This window comes from Aricia agestis, chromosome 5, assembly GCF_905147365.1.
Source record: "Aricia agestis chromosome 5, ilAriAges1.1, whole genome shotgun sequence".
NCBI classification, from domain to species: Eukaryota; Metazoa; Arthropoda; class Insecta; order Lepidoptera; family Lycaenidae; genus Aricia; species Aricia agestis.
The window spans coordinates 6543894-6566538 of record NC_056410.1 but is presented as its reverse complement, the minus strand read 5'-3'; the positions used below and the strand labels follow the sequence as shown (position 1 = coordinate 6566538).

Genomic DNA, 22645 nt, shown 5'->3' with positions numbered 1-22645 from the left:
TAAGGTGAAGAATCTGATCATTTATTTAAAAGAATTTAACCTTAATAGCTCACTTATAACATCTTACTTATCGATATCCTCGACAAATATCAACCGAGTGTCCCATCACTATAGTCCGCCATGTTTAGTTCTTTTTTGTAGTTATGTCGCTTCCATCTGTTTTCTTATTCATTGGTCTTTGCCATGTGTCATATTATGACAGTTAACGATTATTCTTTTCCTCCTTTTGTCGAGGAAAAAAAACAGTTTTTTACCAGATTTCAATAGGCAGCCACATCACATGGCACTCGGCAGCCACCGCCCACCAAGTACCAATGCCACCATCTCGTAATGAAAAAATAAATTAAAATAGTAATAGTTTTGTCGGGAATGTGAAAGAGTGAAGTTGTGTTTTTGTATTATTTTACTAACTTTGTGTTAACTGGATTTTTAATGTGTAATATTGGTAGAATATTAACCATTAGATATTTCTTATCGTGCACAACTCTGCACAAGTGTGGGAAAGTGAATATGCAATATCCAGAAACGTGCTATTTTGTGTTTTCCCTCCAAAACTCCATCGAAAATTTCAGTAAAACGTCTACCACTTTACTGAATCAACCGACTTGTCTTCTTGACTGTATTGACTTTCATGACTTACACTTTTGGACCTGACGATATAGAAAACGATGCTGAAAATTGTATACTAGAATATTGTTTTCCCCCCATAATATTATTATACTCGACACTGGCCATGGTTATATAGCCGAAGTGCCATAATGAGAAAAAAAAATTGTGACAGCTGTCAAAATCAGCTGTATAAGCTGTAATAACATGTCATTTTGCATGTGATATAGGTTTTGTAATGGAATAATAATAAATTAATAAAAATAATCATATTTTTATGTATTAAATATTAAGGTAAACAATCGAAAATACGGTTATTTAAACTACCTACATAATTCCTGCAATGGGTGTCCTCCGAAATGGTCTAAATTGGTATGCGAAAATAAGTCGATGTGGTGCAAAACCCATTCCTCCTTACGAACATGTCGTTCAAATTGGTGATCCAATATTACGTAGAGTGTGTGAGCCGGTACCACAGAATGAAATAAAAAATGAAAAGACAATAAAAATAATAAATAAGCTGCACTATGTGGTCGATAAATATAACAGCTTAGGAATGTCAGCGCCACAAATTGGAATAAACTCAAGAATATTTGTTATGAAATACACCGCTAAACAAGTTGCTTGTGTACCACCAGAAATAATAAGACAAAGGGATATCAAAATAGTACCATTCACTGTAAGTGAGTACATTATATTATTATTGTAGATTTTTTAAATGTTTACTTAGACTAGATGTAATAAGCATCCTATCACTAAAATAATATTTTTCTGCAGGTGTTCATTAATCCAACATTAAAGGTTGTTGATTATAAAAAAGTGATTTATCCAGAAGCATGTGAAAGTGTAAAGTCTTTTGTTGCTGATGTTGCCAGATATAATGAAGTAGAAATAAAAGGTGACTACTTTATAACAAATTAAAAATATTATTTAAAAAATGCAGAGGTGTCTTAAATCTGTTATATGAGGAAATTGACCTATTTAGGCAAGGAAAGTAATAATTGAAGCATGCCAAAGTAATATATTTTATGTTGCTTTATGAATTAATGCATGGTGCCTATCCAAGGGCGTCGCCAAGGGGGAGCAGGGAGGGGCAGCTGCCCCCCCCCCCTAGAGATTCTAAAAAAGTTACCAAAATTAAATATAATGCAAACAACCACTATAAATTAAAATCTGGTAATAGATTGAAGGCTTATAGTACAATTGAAAAGCTTCATGTGCTGTCGACTTTAACTACAATTCATACCTACTTTTCTCATATAAAGAGAATGAGAAAAGTATGAATTGTAGTAGGTAAAGTAAACTTGCCCCCACCTGCGCCATCGGCTGGCGCCTATCTCATTTTGTGCCTATCTAATTTTTTGTTTTAACAATAAGTAATTGTACCCAGTATAGTTTCATTTATATAATTCGTCAGTTTAACACTGTTTCTGATTTTAGGGTATAATGCTGAAGGTGAAGCTGTGAGTGAAAGATTTAAGGGTTGGTCTGCCCGAATAGCACAGCATGAAATGGATCATTTGGATGGCAAACTGTATACTGACATAATGGACAGGAAAAGCTTAAGTTGCAGCTGCTGGGAGGAAGTCAATTTGTCCAGAGGGAAAATAAATATTCCCTTCACCCCTGAGTAGCAAATCAATAAAATATATTAAACAGAAGAAATAAAATATATACCTTTATAAACAAAACTTTCTTGTTAAAGAAAAGGCTTGTAAATAAACCAATTTATATGAAGCAAAGTATTTATTCTTAAAACCAATTAAATAAGTACCAGCTTTGTTTCTAAACTATTAAGATATTATGTTTAATAATAAAGTGGTACATTTAACAATTATTATTATAATAGTTACATCTTGTTACCATAATATAAATAATACTTATATCTAGCATGTTATTTTCTATATAAATAATGTTATATCTTCAATTTAAGTTGTGGGAATAACACGTGTGCATTGTAAGTGTGCTAAAGACTGGATTCCTAAAATAAAGATGTGTAGACAGCTTTTCCAAACAAAATGTGAGGCCAGTTTTATTATGTAGTGGTTGCCTTACAAAATAACGCGTAGATTCCGCTGTTGTTTGGTCTCAGTATAATATGGTTTGCAGAAGTCTGTCTTCATCTTTATTTCGTTTTAGATATAATTTAATAAATAGCCACCAAATTATTTAAAACAGAGTTACAACTATTCCATAAAATGAAGTATTGTATAGGTTTAATTAAAATTATAAAAAAAAACAATTATGTAATTTTTTCTGAGAAATATTTACATGTTTTTTGTGTAATCTCTATTAGGTTAGGTGCATAATATTGATACTACACTTCAAAATATATAATCAGAAGAATAATTAATATATTTTTCAACTAAGAATCATCAAGGAATGGTTTAAAAATATTTAACATTAACATTGCTTCAGAATAATAACATTAATTCTTTACTTGCATTAAATGTAAGCAAATTAAAAAATATAGAAAGATATAATAGCTGCTTTGACATCACAAAAAAGTCATAATATTATAGTTCATGTATTTTAATGTGTTTTATACCTACTTACAAAGTGTTAGTATAGTATAGCAAAATAATAATCATTACTAGCATATTTATTATAGTTGTAATATTAACATTTGAAAGAACTAACATTGTGTTTCTCTAATGTTATATTATCTTTAACATTTTTTTATAGGAAGAGAATAGGTAGATAATTATGTTTTTTTATTTATAACAGCGTATTGAGTTGTTCAAAATGAATACACAATACAATACTACCTACATGTTTTTGAAAGATAGTTAAACCATAGATTAAACCATTGCCTGTTCCCTTCAAATATCAAAACTTATATCAGCGCAGTCTCTTCATTTGATTATAATTTCCATCCACAACGCACATCCCAGCGCAGCAGTTATCTAGAAAGGATTATGCAAATTATAACATGATGCTCTAATGTTATCTACTAACGCTACAAGATCGTAAGTAACAAATTAGAAATAAGCGTGTACACTATTACGCGTATATAAATATGGTCACTCACACAACTATATATATTGCAAGAACTATAAATATTGTGATTTGCGGTTACTTCTTCTTCTTTTTTACAAATGGCCGACTCAGTGAGTAAGTGAGTGACTTGGTTGATCAAAGTACCTGTCTTGAAGTGACATTTACAGTTGGCGGCATTTTGATTACAATTACGCGTGATATAGTAACCACTCATCACCCGTGCCCAGTGCATGGCAATCAGTTTACGTTTAAATAACTGTTCACATCTTTCGCCTTAACTCTGACGCTGGCAACTCCTAAATGGGGAGGCTTACGCCAAAAGAAGAAGAAGATACCTAGTAACACTGTACAACATGTTTTAATCCAACTGACAATTTGACACTATAGCAAGCCTGTCCCACTCGCGCGTTTAAGTATCAAACTGTAAGTACCCCTCTAGAGGGGCAGATCACTAGGGACTCACAAGCGAGCGGTGACGCACGCGCAAGATTTTTTTGTCGCATATATCTACATACTGATTTAACCGCTGTGACAGAATCGTTATTAATCTGATAGTCAATAAAGTAATTTAAGATCTATAAAATACAAAAAAAGATAAAAAAAAAAATACACAAACCTAGCCAATAAACCACATACTACACAGAAATAAACACAAGTTACTATGTTTAAGTTGTAAAAAAATCCTGACTAGCTCCTGCACTATCTAATCTTTAAATGAAACAGCATAGTTTAGCTTATTCATTGCGCGGTCATTGCGCAATCTGGTCTAATTATTTATATTTTTTGCCTGGCCACGATCGACTAGAATAACAGTCGCGATCGACCGGTTGGCCACCCCTGCAGTATAGTGTATTACATCTTCAACTTTATGGCAGTTGCATAGATTATATTTTATAGTCACCTGAGCGGGTTGGCGCCGAGCGAGCCGAGGCTGGTGAGCGAGGGCGGTCCGCTGGCGAGGCCGAGGCGGTCCGTGTCCTCGTCCGCCTGGTTGTGCTTCAGCTCCTGCAGCGTGTACACCAGCTTGCTCCATTCGTCGTGCCGCGGTTGGGACACGTGCTACAGAAACAACATAATTTTAAGTCATAGTTTCTGTACTTCTTTTTAAATGGTGGATTATAAATAGTAAAGTACTATCAGAGAAGTTGATTACTAGGCAGATGGGGGACCTACGTAGTTTGGTCGCGTTAAGTCAAACCCAGCCAACAGATCACAATTAACATTGAATTGATATGATCCGACCAAATGACGTTGGTATGTCAACTGCCTGCCTAGGAATCAATTTCCTTCATGGTACTAATGCTCTGTGACAGATAATAAGTTATAAAAAGGTTAGTTTCAACCACAAAATGATTTTTCTAATCAGTTGAAATATTCTTGTCATCTTTACGCCTCAGTCCCCCTAGGAGGCGTGCACAACTGGTTTTGAAGTCATGATTTAAGTAATAAACTGTAATGGTGATGCATATCCTTAGCACAAATAAGGCGAATGTGTTTTTTAACAATAAGACTGTTTGTACACCGACGCCGCTATTGCGGCCGTAGATGTGTAAAATAGCTTTTATAATTGCTTTTTATATTGTGAATAAGGAGCATCTGAAAAACGAAGGCCATATTATGTGACGTAAATTAGTTATTATGTGACGTAAACTGTTACAAATAGTCCACAATGATGACTAATAAGCGCCTCGTTCATCGCAAAATTAAAAGCGGCCGTTTCACTTTGTATCATTCTCCTCTACTACCACTGTACATATAATATAACTAGCTCTTCCGGTAAACGTTGTTTTGCCCTAAAAAGTATTTCGATTTTCGTCTATATCATTTTATTGAAGTGACTTAATAAATATGTCACCATGGTAACATCCATCGCTATCCCGTCGCACAAGCAATGGTCGCCGTCAGTCTCGAGTTATAATAATTTACTATTATTTATTCAACAAATGCACTTATCAATATAAAAAGTAGATGTCCAATTCTCAACCCTAGCCGATATTATGCTTGCTAAGATTCACGAAAGTCGGTCGAGCCGTTTCAGAGGAGTTCAAGCACGCACCCCGTGACACGAGAATTTTATATATTAGATAGTATCACCACTTAAATGTATTTTACCTCAGCGAGTTCATACACCCAGATCTTGCCGGCGTCGTCTCCGGCGGTCAGCAGGTTGCCGGACGGCGACCACGACACGCGGTTGAAGGCCACGCCCCCCTCCGCCTGCACGCTCGCTACTGGCACCTGCAAAAAATTGAGTAATTACAATATCTGTCATTCAGTTCTCTTGTGTTAATGTTCATCACAAGCAAATGCGCCATACCGACAAATATTCTATAAGTTGAAAATTACCTCTCTGTAAGTGAAATTGAGTTAAAAACCCGAAATACAAAACAGCGTTATAAATGTAGAGAAATATAAAATCTGTCATGTTTTGCATATACCTACACAGGAACTATTAAAACCTTGCATAGCTTAAAAGTCGTCAGTCAACGAAACCACAGGAAAATGTATCATAGAAACATACCTCAGTGTCCCTATTCAAGTTCCACAGGTCGAGGCGGCCGGCGGCGTCCGCGGCGGCGAACAGCGCGGGGTGAGCGGGCGACCAGCGAGCGTCGCACACGTAGTCGCCGCTGTCCTCGAACGAGTACAGAGCCTTGTTCTCCTGCGGTACGTATGTGATTGTAGTAAATATTATTATGGTAAAAAATAATATTAAACTATATAAATAAGGGTTCCGTTTTTTGCCATTTGGCTACGGATCCCTAAAAATACTATTGTTCCTCGACGATTCCAAAAGTATAATTGGTACTTGCACAGCGTTATTACCGGCCAGTAGCCACTATAATATTGTACAGCTTAGCGAAACAGGTACAAATTCGACCATTCATCTATTTCTTATTATGCCTTTCACTCATACCCGAATATGTCGCTGTCACGTTCCTATCACATGTGGAAAAGTCACAGAAGTATATTAATGCTGGAATGAAAGACAAGATTAACTTACACTACTACTACACTTAGACTAAATTAAACTATATAACGAATTTATTGTTGTCTCGTTTTAAGGAGAAAACAATAAATTCGTTTTGTAGTGAAAGAGACAAGTAGCTGACGGTAAATTTCATACATACTCCGACACAGACCAATTATAGGAGTATTCTTAATGATATACTTATCTACGAACCCTTAAGTTAATAGGAATATACTAAAGCATGTATCTACATACCTTCAAACTCCACAGCTTGACGCTCCAGTCCACAGAGGCTGTCAGATACAGATGAGACAGGTCGACGGCGCCGGGCGCGGCATGGCATGCCACTGACGTGACCGCGCCCGCGTGCGCCTCCACGCACTCCGACACGCCCGCGCGCGCGCCGTGACGACACCCTGCGTGTTCATTATCACAGTCACAGTTTAAGTCAGCTATACCCACCTTCATCAGTGGCCCGCACGAAGTTAAACCATTTTGAGATTTACGCCCACCGGCAAAATAGTGCAGTCTTTGTGAAAGTCGTGAAAATTATTCAACTTTTAAATGTAAAATTTTCCCCTTCAAGTTTTGGTTCTGACCCCCGACACAAATAACGTGTGACAAAAAAGTCACTCAATCCTCACTCCTCAGTATATAAGTAAAAAATATGCAATAACCTGAGCGGTATGTAATAAGGTAGATTTTTTTTGTGCCAAGTCAGGACTTTGGAACTTTTTGAGTGAAAAATCGGGATTCTTCGGTCAAAATCGGGACAAAGTAAAAAAAGGTATAAAATCAAAATATATTTTGAATTTTTATCTTTTTATTTGCGTTAAAATAACGTTTACGTGACAGTAGATAACTAAAGTAGCCAAAGAAAATCCACCCCTCTACCTCCCACACTTCAGCCAAAATCGGGACGTCTGGCAACGCTGGTCCGGTAGTGACGTATGCACACGTACAAGTTACAGATAGCAATATTCTTTTGTTCGAGTAAAGGCGACATAAGACAAAGTACGAATAAAACTTGCTTTTATAAATTCGTACTCACGAAACGTGTTCACGACCAGAATATAGACAATCTACTTATTATCCCGGAAACATAAGTTTCAAAATTAAGAAATAGCCCAAGGGATGACAGCCGCGACGCGGCGGCGCGGTGCGTGACAATGTATAGATTTATTATTTATTTATTTTACCATTTATTTCAGGCATCTAGGCCCATAATACAAATACCTTACAGATTATAACATACATATACCACATCCATCGGCCAGAACTCCGGCGCCTCGAATGTCGAAAGAAGATTCGTCGGTACTCTCACCACAAAGGAACTAAAGTTAACCTTGTTTATATGGATAAGCCGTCTAGTACGCCGCGCGCCGCTCGGTTTCCGGGGCCTGTCCATAAAAATCTGTACATTGTCTCGCGCCGCGCTGCTGCGCCGCTCCCGCCCCGCTGCTCGCTGGTTTCAAGACTTCAGCCTATAACACTGACCTGTATAAACATTTCCGTCCTCGCTGCCCAACACGAAGTTATTGACGTCACCGTGCGGGAAGCCCATGGAGGTGACCGCCACGGCCTTGCTCTGTCGGTGCTGCAGCTCGAGCGTTTCTTGAGGCTGGGACAACATGTCGAGCGACCAGGAGCACATGCGGCCGTCAGTTGATACCGAGATCAGGTTGTGAGCGTTCTGACTGCCCACCACGGAGAGGCAGTAGACGGGGTGCTGAAAGTTTTAATTTTTTGTTTATTACGTAGGTTAAACGATGAATCAGTCCATCAATCCGTGGGTTAGACAATCAGTTTTCCGTCAATCTTTACCAGAATCCAGATTGATGAAAAACTGGATCGTGTAACCTACATCTATCACTTATTAAACTCGGAAATATTGAAAATTCTTGATGATTGTACTCTATGTTATGAAACAGATGTTATATTTTGGATTTTTTTGAATAGTACGTTTTTCTAAAAACTAGTTTTCCTTGAGAGTTGTAAATTATAAATAATATTATGTTTTCTAAACTAATACATACAGTATGTGCCAAAGAAGAGAGTGGTGTCCGTTGAATAGGCGTCCTCTTTTGTACACGGTTATCCCATAGCACTATTTGACCAGAGTATGTGCCTCCCAGGATAAGGTTGGGATGAAACCTATAAAAAAATTATTGTTATTAGTGTGAAGTCGTCGCAACAAAACCCACGCATTCACTTATACTCTCTCTATCTCTCTACACACACACACACACACACGCACGCACACACACACATACACACCCACATCAGTAATTGCAGTTTGCAACAGCAGGACATTAAATATGTGCGTGTGCGTCGGGCATGGACGAGGTGTGCGTGACAGGGACTCTGCGCAAACGCCCGCATTCAAAACTCGCGGCGCATATTTTGTGCAAAGAACTTTTGTCTCATACAGTAGTTAATAACTTACCTGGCGAAAGTCGCACTCATGACAGGCGACTGACAATGGAATATGTCTTCAGGTGTATTCTTCTTGAACTTGGTGTTCCACACTAGACACACGCCGTCGGGGTCGTGCGGCGCGTCGTCGCTATTGTGGTACGCGGCCAGCATGAGCTCAGGGTGCGCGGTGGACCAGTCCAGGCACGTCACGCAGCGAGCACGTGACCAACGCTCGTCGTAGAACGTACGCACGAGTGATAACCGCGCGTCCGATTTGTCGTCCCTACGTATGAATTTAGTTTTTAGATAAAGTGAAAACGACAGTATAATAACGATGGCTGGCTAAGACAGAAGCCCTAGCTTATAATATTAGGTAGAGATTTAGATGACAAGAGCGGGGATGCGCGGTGGAAGAGGCAGGTCACCAGTAGGCGTAGCATGCTCACCATAGAATCGGTTCCTTTCTACGAAAGAATCGACATACTGACAGATTTTATCGACAAAATGGCGGATTTCCATTGTTTAACTGTCACTTTTTCTATTCTTCCGCAGAAAGAAACCGTTTCTATAGTGACCATGCTACGCCTGCAGGTGACCAGCGCTCGTCGTGGAACGTCCGCAGGAGCGATAGTCGTGCGATCGACGTGTCATCTCTATGTACTATCAGAGAAGTTGATTCATAGGCAGCTGATGGCGTACGTAAATTGGTCTCGTTTTGTCCCGCTCACAGACCAGAATTGACATGATTCAAGAAAAAGCACTTGTCTGTCAACTGCCTAATAAATGAATCAATTTCTTCTATGGTACGTTAATAGGTAAAGTAAAAACGAGATAAGTTAGTAGTTAGTACAGGTAGCTGGGCTTATTTTGAAGATATACAAGTGATTCTTGGTATCAATCATGGTGTAACGAGGCTAGTCCATAGTAATATTATAAATGCGAAAGTGTGTCTGTCTGTCTGTCCGTCTGTTATCTCTTCACGCTCAAACCGCTGAACCGATTTTGCTGAAATTTGGCATGGAGATACTTTGAGACTCGGGAAAGGACAAAGGATACTTTTTATCCCGGAAAAATGTACGGTTCCCGCGCGATAATCTAATTTTGGCGAAACAGAGTTGGCATCATCTAGTATAAAATAAAACTCACTGCGCGTTCTCGCTGTCACCGCCGCCGGTGTAGTCTGTGTAGATGTCGACGGACTCGGCCAGCGCGCGCTCGATGACGCGCCCGGCGCGGCTTATGAACTTCTGGAACTCCGCCGACAGCATTATCGTCTGCTTCTCGTCGTTGCTCAGCTCACGGACTAAAAAAGTAGAAAATTTTAGTACAAAACAGTAAGAGTTCTGTAATACACAGAACTATTCTTAGATAAATTTTAAACTACTCACGAAACGGACTTTCTAATAGAGGTATAGATGATATGTGGGAGAGCCATGCTTCGGCACGAATGGGCCGGCTCGACCGGAGAAATACCACGTTCTCACAGAAAACCGGCGTGAAACAGCGCTAGCGCTGTGTTTCGCCGAGTTAGTGAGTTTACCGGAGGCCCAATCTCCTACCCTATTCCCTTCCCATCCCTACCTTCCCCTATTACCCTATTCCCTCTTAAAAGGCCGGCAACGCACCTGCAGGTCTTCTGATGCTGCGAGTGTCCATGGGCGACGGAAGTTGCTTTCCATCAGGTGACCCGTTTGCTCGTTTGCCCCCTTATTTCATAACAAAAAGTTAAGATTTCGTTTCTTGTGACCATGAGGAAGCAATATCTTAGCTCAATATCAGTGTTGTACTGTATATGTTTTAAATTGTAATTTTCCATCTTTTTAGTAAAAGATGGCCCCGTGCGAGTTTCTTACGCCGGTTCTTCTCGCCGGGTTAGTTCCCGAACCGGTGGTAGGCACCGTAGTATCGACGTTCGGTAAAGTTTTTGTAAAAAAATTACTCCGAATAAAAATATTTTTGATTTTGATTTTGATTTTGATCACTGCCTTGTAGGCTTTATGGAAAAATCTTACATGCCCTCTTTAAGTCATCATAGCAACTTTTACAGTACATAAACATATACTTATCTACTTAGTGCCCTATCCAAAATGAACAAAAAAATTAAGTCATTACAGTCGGAACACTCACTCTTCTTCTCCTTCTCCTCCTCCTTTTTCTCCTGCGGGGCGGCAGTGACGGCCGGCTGCACCTCCTTGACGGTCGGCAGGCCGTGCGGCAGGATCCCCGGCGGCAGTTTACCGTGGAACGCCGCCTCCTCTTCGTCGCCTTGCCGCGCGGCATCCCCGTCGAATGTAAGCACTGGACGGTGAATAAGAATGGCCCTTGTGCGCGGGGCGGGGTGTAGTGCGACTCACAACTGACTTATATTGATACTTGCTAGTTTGTGGTTGTTGAGTGACATCGCTAGATGGCGCTCTTTTTTTTTTAAACTTCGAATTTCAAATTGATAAAAGTTTTTTTAACTTTACTAATAAGTCAGTTGCATCTTGAATTAGTTTTGTGAAGTTATTTTTCTTATAAAATTATTAGAATGACTTAACATTGCCAAACTATTTTGTAATGTTTTTTTTATAAATGTTTAACTTGCTGTTGTTATAAATTAGTGTATAACTTCACAATACTTATGTGTTGTCAGTGTATGAAATATGAAATTCTAACTACTAGCCTTGAAAACCTTTTATTAGACTATGATGCTACAGAAGATTTATTTTGATCATGGAAGCAGTATTTAGCTTTTAGTTACTAACAGTATCTTACATATTTTAGTACAACAACAAAAAGTACTTACAATTACAATACTACTACAGTTTAAAAATTTAACTGATACCTTTGCTAATTATATATTTTAATACATCCTTAGAATATTTTCCAATTAGAAAATATACTGCTTACATGTTCATCAAGAAATGGTGATACTTACGTTTTATTTTGTAATGAGAAATATTAGTTCTCAAGTAAAAAGCTCAAAAGTTATACATGTATTAGATCAACGAAAATTGAAAGCATTCAAAAGAAATAAGTAGTCGCCAACTACATGAGATCTAAACTAAGATTCATAAAACTCATGATTATGATTTAACGCAAGTATCAAGATTAGCTTATGAAAGTTCAAATGACAGAAGTAAAAGTGCGTAAGATTGGCTAACAAGCTCTGTGGGAGATTCAAAAGCTTAATATTTATTCCACATTTTTACACAGATTTACTATCTGAACTTTGATTTTATATATTTAAAACGACCAAAGGGAACACGTTTGCTATTGAACATCGAGAATAGTGCACAGAAAAAAATCACTATGTTATGTATCAAAATATATTGTTATTGTGCCATCAACAACACGCACACTGAAATATTTAATAAGCATTTATAGTGAGTGACAGAAAGCTCAAAATATACTGATATAATGCAATACTTCCCGAGCTCTCCACTAGAGAGATTATAAACATAAATATAGTTCATGTAAATATGATGACTTCTCGTCATGCATAGATATAGTTTCTGTCACATGCATAGCTCAGTCGGCAGTAGAGATATAGGTCACAAAATTAATATATCAGCAAAATTGCAAATTAAATAAAATAAGCAGTGAAAATTAGCCGTGTACATAGTAATATATATGTGCGGGATGATACTATATATGAAGATATAGGGTTAGAACATGCTATGTAGCACAGGCTCTACGAGGGTACATTAGTTCAATGATTGTCCTTAAGATTCGGAATTGAAACCTACCTGTGAACTCGTCCTCCCACTCTAAACCCGGGTTTAGATTGTACTCGTCTTGAAAAAGGGAGGAAAACAAAAAAATATGTCAGTATCTGCAGACTTTAATAAATATAATCAAACTATACATAATATATTGCGTTATGCCTGATAATTTACAGCATGGCTTAGATGACACCATTCGATCTAACCGTAAGACTGTAGACCCAGAAATAAAAAAAAAGTCAATTAATTGCCAGTTTATAAAAAAAAGTGATTCATCAGTCCTAGAGTTGTATAAAATGGGTCGCAAGTGTTAACCTGTGCAGTGTGTGTTAGTAGTTGAAGGGTAAATGAATGAGATGATATGGCAACCCCATACCACCACCATATTGATACACACATATAATGATACATCTAATATCTGCGGCCTTTGGCCTCGTGAGCCACGTGGAGAACTCTGGAAGGCCACAATATGGAAGTGAATCGACCACATCACAAGAAGTTCCGATTGTCGCTCGAACATTTACAAAATGAAAGATTACTCAACTCAGACTACTCAACGGAAATAACGAAAGGTAAAACCATAGATTTAGAGAAACGCACCGAAAACACATGTAAATTAATCACTCGCTAGAAAGAGAGAAAGCGATCGTGCAGCCAACACTCTTCTCTCTGTCTTATTGGTCAAAATAACGAGGCAAAGAATTTCATACTTTTGACTTTTTATACTTACATATATGAAGTTTTGTGCCTCAATAAGCCGTTTGGACTTTAGAAATGAAAGACAAAGACAACTACATATAGGCCGCACGCTCATTTCGTCTCACTTGCACACTTAGGAAACGCTCTGCACATTTCTCTAACTCTGTAGTTAGAACCAACAAAGACTTGAAATTGAAGGCGGCAATATCGAATAATCTAACATTTCATACCTTTATATACTATGTTAGTAGAAAAATTTCTAGAAGCGTGATAGAAAAGAATCCTGTCTATGTACAGATATGAAGGACGTATGTACCAACACCGTTTTAACCGTCACAGTACATTTGTTAGAGACTGTCAGGAGGAATAATGACTTACCGTAATAATCTGTCGCGTGAGCTAAAATGGGACAAAATAAAAAATATTCCATCAGTTACATATTTACAGTCACCTATGGGACCTATATTATTATTTAAATTAAAGTTCGTATCGAGACTATCTCTTAACATCATAATATATTATATCGTAAAATAATGTTAAAATTAATAATTAAATTAATGTGTTATTAATTTTTAAACATGCACTTGTATTCATGCGATAAAAAACGTGCTTGTATAAAATATTCTAAAAGAAAATTAATAATTTATGATAAAGAAAGTGTTTGGTCAAAATTTCGTAAAATGTTGAACCGCTCAGTTGTTGAAAAATTGCCCCATTCTTTTCATTTTATTTTCTCAATGAGCAATTTGTACAGTCTTTGCTATAAGTATACAATAAAAAAGTTTTTAACATTAAAATCAACACAAAACCCGGTGTACAAAAATTACTACCAAACAACATTTAAGTGGTTTCTAAGTTACAATGACCCATATGAAAAAAAAATGAGACGTAATACCGTGTTAATAAAGTTGAAATTACCTTTACGTGGCCGCCACCAGTCCTCCATGTATCCTGCAAGCGGTGATGCATTGGAAGAGCAGCCTTTTTTTATGGTAGCACAAACACAAACATTGCACCAAAGACTCATACAGTATTTACTTTTACGGTAATGTAGTACCGCGATTTTTGTTAATGTTACATTATTGATATACGGTCACAGTATGAAGAGTATAATAAGTATAAATAAATAATACTTTATTATATCCTGTTGATAGATATATTAAGAAATAAGATGAACTTTTATACTTCATAGAGGGCTCTGGCATCTAAAATAGTATTTCAGGTACCAGAGAATCACGGTCCATGATTAGAAAATGACGCTTTTTTCTCATAAATATAGAAAATTAAATATAATTATTATTTCCATAAAATATTCTATAGTTTTATACTGAAGGAAAATAGTGAAAATTTTTGGATATTACTATTTAACTAATAAGAGTAATAAGTAATAACAATAATATTTTGCATATATATTATATACACATTCATGCTGTTACTATTTTCAGGTAATACATAGACAGACACACAGAAGAACGTCATAAAAGCTAAACAAAAAAAAAAAACATGAAGTCTGTTGTCTAAATATTCAAATAAAAAAAGGCTTCTAAAAAGTTATTTCTCCCAAAAACTAACTACAATATCATTTCACTAATTTAAAAGCTTTTACTATTTGGGATTTAATTTCTACATAAAGTAACACTGGAAGGCTCTAAATATAAAAATAGAAATGTTCATCAAAATGTTCCAATTACTGCCCTGTAAACGATCAAATTTGTTCAAGATACTGTTTAAGTATTAAAATACATTTTTATCAAATTCCTTACTGTATTTGGAAAAGGCACAAAAAATGTTAGTAAATATTACAATTCTAGATCAATCTAAACATCCTAATGTAATTCAGACAACAGATAAATGGACAAAGCAAAAACGATATGTGAAAAGTAAATACTGCAATGTGGACTAGATGTCATTGGTAAGACTAGTATCATTTGCAAATACAGTATATTATGGAGGTATCATATACAGGGAAATCTAAACGGCTAAGAGAACTTATAAGAAAAAATCGTCTAATAGGAAAAGGCAACAAAAACAGAAAATATTTGCAAATGATTAAGTTACAACCATCACCCAAACATTATTTAATTACAATCTTTGGTCTCTTTGCCAAGTGTAGAAAAAAAGTGAATTGTTAGAAATCTATTTTTAGTAAAATAAAAATAGGAGAAGTTAGTTTGAAAGAAACCAAAAATAGTAAGACAAATTAGTTGATTATTCAACATCACACCATATACATAAATTAACACAAATTTTCCAATGCAAAATTGTAAAAACTATAATCAAAAACATAACAGTCTGGAAATTTTGCAACTGCTTTTGAAAGCCAAATTTTTGGCTTTAAAAGGCAGTAAATGGATTCCTATAAATATTGCAAGTCCAACAAATTTATTATGTGGTTAAATTCACATACAACATTAAACTAATCATAACATCACAACAAGTTTACTTAAATCCAGTTAGATTTTTTTCTGTTGTATAAATTTATACAAATAGAGGACTAAGTGCCTTACCAAGTCCCAAGATTTGCATTTATAGTTAGCAGTGCTATAACATCTTTTAATTTAATATGATTTATAAAAGATTACAATAATAATTAATGAAATTTCTATGATATTCAATGATAATTACATATATTTTTTTATAAATGAAATATAACTTACCATCTCGCAGCTCAGTAACTCCTGTGGCTGTGGTCTGCGTCTGCTTTGCATATGTGACATTTTCTTTGGGAGGAATGTCTGTTGATTGTACGGAGACAACTTGGAGTTGAACTGGTTTCTTCTGGCCTCTGAAGTATTATAAATAAAACATGATTTTTTCCACTTTAAGTACATATATTGTTTTCTCAAAAGCAGTAGGATTATATGAGTAAATAGATTTTACGAAAACTAGCTTGAGTACAAGACTCCTTGACACAGTAATTACAATATAAAAAAATTATAAATTCCAGCAATAGATATTAAAATACTTAAGGACAGATTCTTTAAAAATGAAGCTTACCCATGAGGAGGCAGACTTGACTTATCAGTGTGCGGTAGACTGGCATCTGGTGAAGCTGTCTGAGGTGGAGTCAAGGATGTCATTGAAGACAGAGATGAGAGCACATCTTTGACAGGGGCTACCCCAAGTGATGATAGCATCTCGTCCAGATCCCTCCGACTGTCCATGCTGGATGCCGCACTGGCACGTAGCTGTAAAAAATTTTTGATGAAAAAAACTCATGAACAGAATATCATTAGTATTTTAATACATTTTTTTAATAGTTACCGATGCTTCTTCAGCATCTTTTTGTTCTTTCTCTCTTCTGCGGCGATCTTTTTCTTCTCTAAGAGCTTGGAGCTTAGCCTTCTTCCGCTCCAGCTCAGCTTTACGATCTGACATGCTAGACATGTTTGCTCTTGATTATGGTTCTGAAATAATTTTGAAAATAAAAGGTTGATTTTCTACAAATAAAAGTTACACAGAATATTACCTATACAGTGAATTTCGGTTATAACGACGGCGCAGGGACCATTTTAATTTTGTCACTATATCCGAAGGTCTTTATATCCGAAATAATAAAAAGTCATGCAAATTATATGTATTAACTTTAATTTATTAAATTATGTTATATATGGATGTTATTTATATTCCACTATATATGTTTTTTGTCCCTGTAGTAAGGTGTATGCCATTTTCATAATTCATTCTACATCAAAATTATTTCGGCTTTCACCAAATAAACAATAGTGTTTAATAAACACTGTTTATTTATTACAATACAATTTTGCTTTCTAATTATTCATAAGTTTAACTTCGTACATGTGCTAAGCAGTCCTACATGCAAGCAAAGCACTTTTTTGACCATCTGTGAATGTTAACAATGGATAAGAAAGCTTAATAGTTTTATGAATGAGTCAATTGAGACCATCGTAATACCTGTAAGGCATTTATGGGAATCTGTCATAAGTGGTTCATAAAAACATGTCGCTATACCTAAAATTGACGCTATATCCTCCAAAGTCGCTATTACCGAAAGAACTTCATATGGAAGTATGCTTTAAATTCAAGGGACATAGGTTTGACATCGCTATCTACCAAAATGTCTTTACAACCGGGGTTGTTATTCACGAAATTCAACTTCAACAACAAAAAAATTCAACAAACATGATTTTTTGCATTTTTTTTCGCAATATCAATAACAGCAATACATAGGCACTTGAAATAGTCTCGAAATACTCAGTTTTATTTGTAAATAAAAAATTTATAAAAAAAAAATAATCAATGTGGGATCCCACACAAAAAACACAATTTTCAGCCTGTTCTTGCTCTATTGTGGTACGGAACCCTACGTGCGCGAGTCCAACTCGCACTTGGCCGATTTTAGTTATTTCTTAAAAGTTTCAAATGAAATTAAAAAATGTAGTAAGATACAAAATAATGTTAAATCTAGAACTCAAGTGTGCAATGGTTTTTATCTGCTGTTCGTTACAAATACAGCCAAATAAGTTCGGAAGTAGGATCTGTACATCGTCACATTGTATTGATTTTCGAATATCCTAAAAAGCCAACCAAAATGTCGTCATGGCTAAGCAAAGTAGGTAACTTACATGACTCACGGTTGTATTCTTACATCGATTAATAATAATACATTATATTTTAGACATAATATAAAAGTTTATGGAAATATTTGCTTTGCAATTAGGTCTATATCCAAAAAGTATGAAAGTAACGGGATAACGTACTTGCAAATGCTTAGTGGCTAAAAATGTTTTATACCTGTATATTTTCCGTAAAAGGAATTACTATTGTAAGGTTAGTCTTGTTGATCAGATTTCAAGCCATGTCGCATTGCACTAAATCGATAATACAGTATTGTTGCAATTTCGGTAGCTTTTTATAATTTTTTTCTTTGAGAAAATAGAAAACTACAACTCCGAGCAGTGTTGCCAACTTTTTTTTACTAACCCACCAAATTCAGCAGCGTAAACCACCAGAAACCGCTACAACCTAAATGGCCTCTCAAACCACCAGAATTCCACTAAATAACGTAAAGACAGCAACAACCTATCTGAATATAATTTGAAAATAATACAACAACGTCATTATTATTATGAAATAATTATTTTTGTTACTACATTAAGGAAAACTTTAGTTACCTATAATGTACCTATGTATAAGTAGGTACAAACTATAGAGTAAAGATGAACGTCTTTAGAGGAATCATTGTCATTTACTTGTTCAGTTTGTGAAGAATAAATTTCTTTAGTTTTCTAATTTTTGTAATACGCCATTTGGTATTATGTTGTTATTACAGCATTTGCCTTTGCGTGCTAACCTTGCACGAAAGAAAGGCGATCAAATTTCATCCGGTTTCTCTGTTAAGTCTTGACAACATTCTTCATGCTAAATAATCGCTCTATCAGCGTTAGAATGCGGCAAAACGAATAAAGATAATAATAATATAATTAAGATTTCAGTGTGCGTCTTCAAGGGTTAGAAACATAATAAAAAACTAGTGGTTTAACGTCGAAGCTACCACTAACTTAAATAATCTAATCCACTAAGAAATCCACTAGCCACTAAAGCCAAATTTTTCCCGCCGAAAGGTACGTCTAAGCCACCAGATCTAGTGGAAATTCCACTAAGTTGGCAACACTGGCTCCGAGTCCAATAAATCTGACGTAACTGGAGTTTGACAGTTTAATTTTTTTGTAAAATAAATTTAGAATGCTATCGATTTCTGTCTTAAAGCGATCATGAATTGTTTGATTACCTACTGAATTATGCAATGGTTCGATATTATTATTGTGATTCATAAATCGTGACTTATGTAAAGCATCGCCTATATAAATTAATCATATTTCACTCCGGGTTGTACATAACGTATATATCGTTATAAATCGTTATTTTATTTAAATGTTCATACTTCATTGCAAACCAATGTAATGTTTAATTTATATTTTAAAAAAGAGGAGGAAGAAATGTCATTTGACGGGATGTTTCATTTCTAATGTCAGTAAAATGCCCGCGCTATCTGACGTCTCAGTAGCCAATCACATCTTGTCAAATTTTACTGGTGAAGTTGTTAGTATATTGGTGCCAACAATGAACACACCTAAAATTGACAACGATTTGACTATTGCAAATGTCAAGTTGCAGGGTGTTGTCCGGTCTTCGACGCTAAAGTTTGTAATGATCAAACATAATTTCGTTAATATTTGACCGTTGCTATAGCTTTTTGTTTCAATAAATCCACAAGAACGAATATGAAATTATGATGCGGGTTCCTGTGTTTTATTTCATTACTTTGCTTTACTGCTACGTTGAGTATACCAAAGCAGGTTAGTATTACCAGTGTTTTTATTATAAATTTTGAGTCGATGGGATTGTCTGGTGATAAGCGGTGACTTACTATTGCATGTGTTTCAGATTCTGCAAAATACTACTACGACTATGAATGTAATGAACCTTTAGTTGAGACTGCTAAACTGACTGCTACATCAAGCTTGAGAGACAGAGGGCCAGATAATGCCAAGTTGTATGGTAAGCATTACATTGTCATATTCCCTAATCCCTTATTACTTTAATTTACCATTTGTTTTTACTGTATACAAAACTTCTTTAAAAATATTAAGTACATAAACATACATTGGTTTATTAGCATATTATTTTATTTCCATTGTGCTCTTATGCATATTTAATTAATTATTCATCAAGAAACTTTGAGCTGTTACTTCCATCACTTATTTTAAAGTGTTATTTGAACTGGTTGCCATGCACACAGTAGAGTAGATTATAATTTCCGTGTTTCCGTAGACATTTAAGAGAGCCTTTGTAATTATTATCCTAAGTACATATTTATTAGAGTGTGCAAATTTTAATTTTATTTTGTATTTATACATGCTTACTTGTAATGCCATATGCAAAACACTTTATTTTTGTTAAATATAAGTGCTTAACAGTATGATTTGCATAAAATTTTATTAAGTTTGCATGTATTGTGATATTTTAAGAAGTAGTTTGTGTCTTGAAGGAACCCTGAAACAGGAATAATTACTCTACAGGTCCACATTCAATGTAATTTGACAAACTTGGACAAATATATATTTCTATTCAAGCGAGTAAGAGGTTATTAAAATAAACAATGAGTGTAAAGAATGTAAGATGGGCCTTTCCCACTTTCAAGTGGAATCCTACACACAATCAAATACTGCTAGCTTCAAGCTTTATTCAAACTGAGGAGAAGCACCGCATCTCAAGATTTGTATTTCAAGAGGATGCCAAAAGCTCTTTGATTGGAAGACTCATGATGAGGAAGTTTGCACATTTATCAACCAACATTCCTTACGAGGAAATTCGTTTTGGTAGAGATGCTCACGGAAAACCAATTATTGTTGACAACAATGAGGTCACTTCATTCTTCAACATTTCTCACCAGGGAGACTATGTGGTTTTAGCTGGCAACACTGAAAAAGTAATTGGTGTTGACATAATGAAAATAGTTCCACCACCAAATAAGAATATACAAGAGTTCTTTAGACTCATGAAAAGACAGTTCTCTGAGCATGAATGGAATACAATTCGTAAATTTCCAAGTGAAATGCAGCAGATTTCTTGCTTCTACCGAATATGGTGTCTAAAAGAGAGTTATGTAAAGAACATTGGTGTTGGTATAACAATACCTCTGGAGAAAATTAGCTTCTCTATTAACTCTCCATTGCAGTTGGATAAAATAATAACAGATACAAAGCTATATGAGAATGATGTATTGAAGGAAGATTGGTTGTTCCAAGAGACACTTCTCGATAAGGATCACTCAGTTGCTGTGTCTGTACAGAAGCCCTTTGAATTTCCTCTTGAACCTTTCAAATTAATTGATTTTGATGAATTAATTAAAGAAGCAAAACCTTTGTTTGATTGTGATGATAGTTTTGCAACTAGCTTTATGAATAAAGAGAGCAAACCTTTCTAGTTTCTAAAGTGTTAAAATGTAATATGTTATTTTTTTGTATCAAAGTTAAAATAATGTTAGTACTGGATTTATTGGTTTCTGTCTAAGCTTAGTTTTTATATTGTCACTGTGTGTTTAGAGGGAAGGGATAAATTAATATTTTATAGTATGTAATAATTTTAATAATGTTTTGATGGTTTTTAAATTTTTGGTTTAATTTTAAATTTTACTACATTACAACATAAAACTGAGCACTTTTATAATTTTTTTGGTGTGTTTAGTTCATAATAATATACCTAAATAAAATAATAATATTGCAACAAACATTTTTATTTTAATCTGCTACTTTGCAATTACAAAAATTACAAAATGGAATTTTATAAAAGGTTTGAACGCGTGGACGGCGTCTGAAAATGATTTCGATCAACAACTCATAATAGATCTGGGAGTTGTGAAGAACATCACGAGGATAGCGACTCAAGGCCGAGCGCACTCTTCAGAGTTTGTACAAGAGTATCATATCAGTTATGGCTCCAACGGCCTCGATTACGTTAAATATAAAGCCGCTGGCGGTGAGATTAAGGTAATTGAATATGGAGCCAGAGTAACGCCAAATAACCAAGAGCAAGCTAGGTGGTGGTCTGCATGATTTTATTTTCTTTGCACTTTTTTCAGTAGTTGTGTCTTGTCTTTAGATTCTGTTTAAGCTTTCTTTTAGTAGGAACTATAATATGTAAATTGTAAGTAGATGTATGAGTTTATTTTGTACCTATATACTTGTATGCATAGTTTAAACAGATAAGCTATCTTGAAAATAACATTAAGGCCAGTTTTGTCATGGTTTCAAGATAATTTCGTTGTGTTCTTCATAAAAATACTAAAAGCTAAAACTCTAATGCTGCGTTTCCATGCTTGCCAAGCCGTGCCCACAAATCTCGCTTGGCATTTGGAAGTAGTTTACACGTTTGTGAATGCGTCAGTGTATTACGTACATCCAAGCAAGCGCCCTTTGATCTGTGTCCAAAAACCGACATTACACCACAAACGTCCACAAGCTCACGCAAGCCAAGCTAGATACGCTCTTTACACGCTTGTGCTTGTGGACGCTGGTCAAGGCGTAGCAAGCATGGAAACACAGCAATAAGATTTTTTAAATACAGTTTTTAAAAATTGACTGTAGTCAGATCCCAGAATTCAGAGAAATTCGGGGTTAACCTTAGCCAGGAGACTGAAATCTTCGTTTCTATTATGCCCTTAACTTCATTGTATCAATCTCGGTTTAATCATCTTCTCTACCGACAACTTTCTTTTACT

General features: G+C 35.6%; 3 protein-coding genes across 19 annotated transcripts in view; 2 read left to right on the top strand and 1 right to left on the bottom strand.

Moving 5' to 3' along the window:
* Positions 1 to 842: 842 nt before the first annotated feature.
* Positions 843 to 2826, top strand: LOC121726820 (peptide deformylase, mitochondrial-like). Its single transcript, XM_042114372.1, has 3 exons — positions 843 to 1285; positions 1384 to 1504; positions 2047 to 2826. The coding sequence occupies exons 1-3, from the start codon at positions 950 to 952 to the stop codon at positions 2238 to 2240; spliced, it is 651 nt and encodes a 216-aa protein (XP_041970306.1). The 5' UTR covers positions 843 to 949; the 3' UTR covers positions 2241 to 2826.
* A 200-nt stretch (positions 2827 to 3026) lies between these two features.
* On the bottom strand, positions 3027 to 18323 carry LOC121726817 (cytoplasmic dynein 1 intermediate chain). 14 transcript variants are annotated; one of them, XM_042114358.1, is made up of 17 exons: positions 18157 to 18323; positions 16666 to 16808; positions 16399 to 16589; positions 16059 to 16186; positions 14320 to 14382; positions 13780 to 13800; positions 12727 to 12774; positions 11123 to 11293; positions 10142 to 10298; positions 9024 to 9278; positions 8614 to 8731; positions 8075 to 8306; positions 6833 to 6993; positions 6128 to 6268; positions 5719 to 5844; positions 4508 to 4665; positions 3027 to 3512 (listed from the first exon to the last, which is right to left on the bottom strand). In XM_042114358.1, exons 2-17 carry the CDS (start codon positions 16786 to 16788, stop codon positions 3509 to 3511), a joined length of 2097 nt encoding a protein of 698 aa, XP_041970292.1. In that variant the 5' UTR covers positions 16789 to 16808; positions 18157 to 18323; the 3' UTR covers positions 3027 to 3508. The 14 variants fall into 14 exon arrangements, with proteins under 14 accessions (XP_041970292.1, XP_041970295.1, XP_041970293.1 ...); XM_042114361.1 differs by having other exon boundaries at positions 3028 to 3512; positions 11123 to 11260; XM_042114360.1 differs by having other exon boundaries at positions 3029 to 3512; positions 14320 to 14352.
* Positions 18324 to 19538: 1215 nt separating this feature from the next.
* LOC121726809 (neurexin-4) overlaps positions 19539 to 22645 on the top strand; it is a 41378-nt gene continuing 38271 nt past the window's right edge. For 3 of the 4 annotated variants that reach the window (XR_006035582.1, XM_042114347.1, XM_042114345.1), the window contains exons 1-3: positions 19539 to 19721; positions 19810 to 19923; positions 21718 to 21914. Coding sequence is in view for 3 of the 4 variants with exons in the window: in XM_042114347.1 (XP_041970281.1) it covers positions 19655 to 19721; positions 19810 to 19923; positions 21718 to 21914 (378 nt within the window). In the remaining variant the exon portion in view is untranslated. The remainder of the gene's footprint in view (positions 19722 to 19809; positions 19924 to 21717; positions 21915 to 22645) is intronic. The other variant, XM_042114346.1, reaches the window with a different exon arrangement.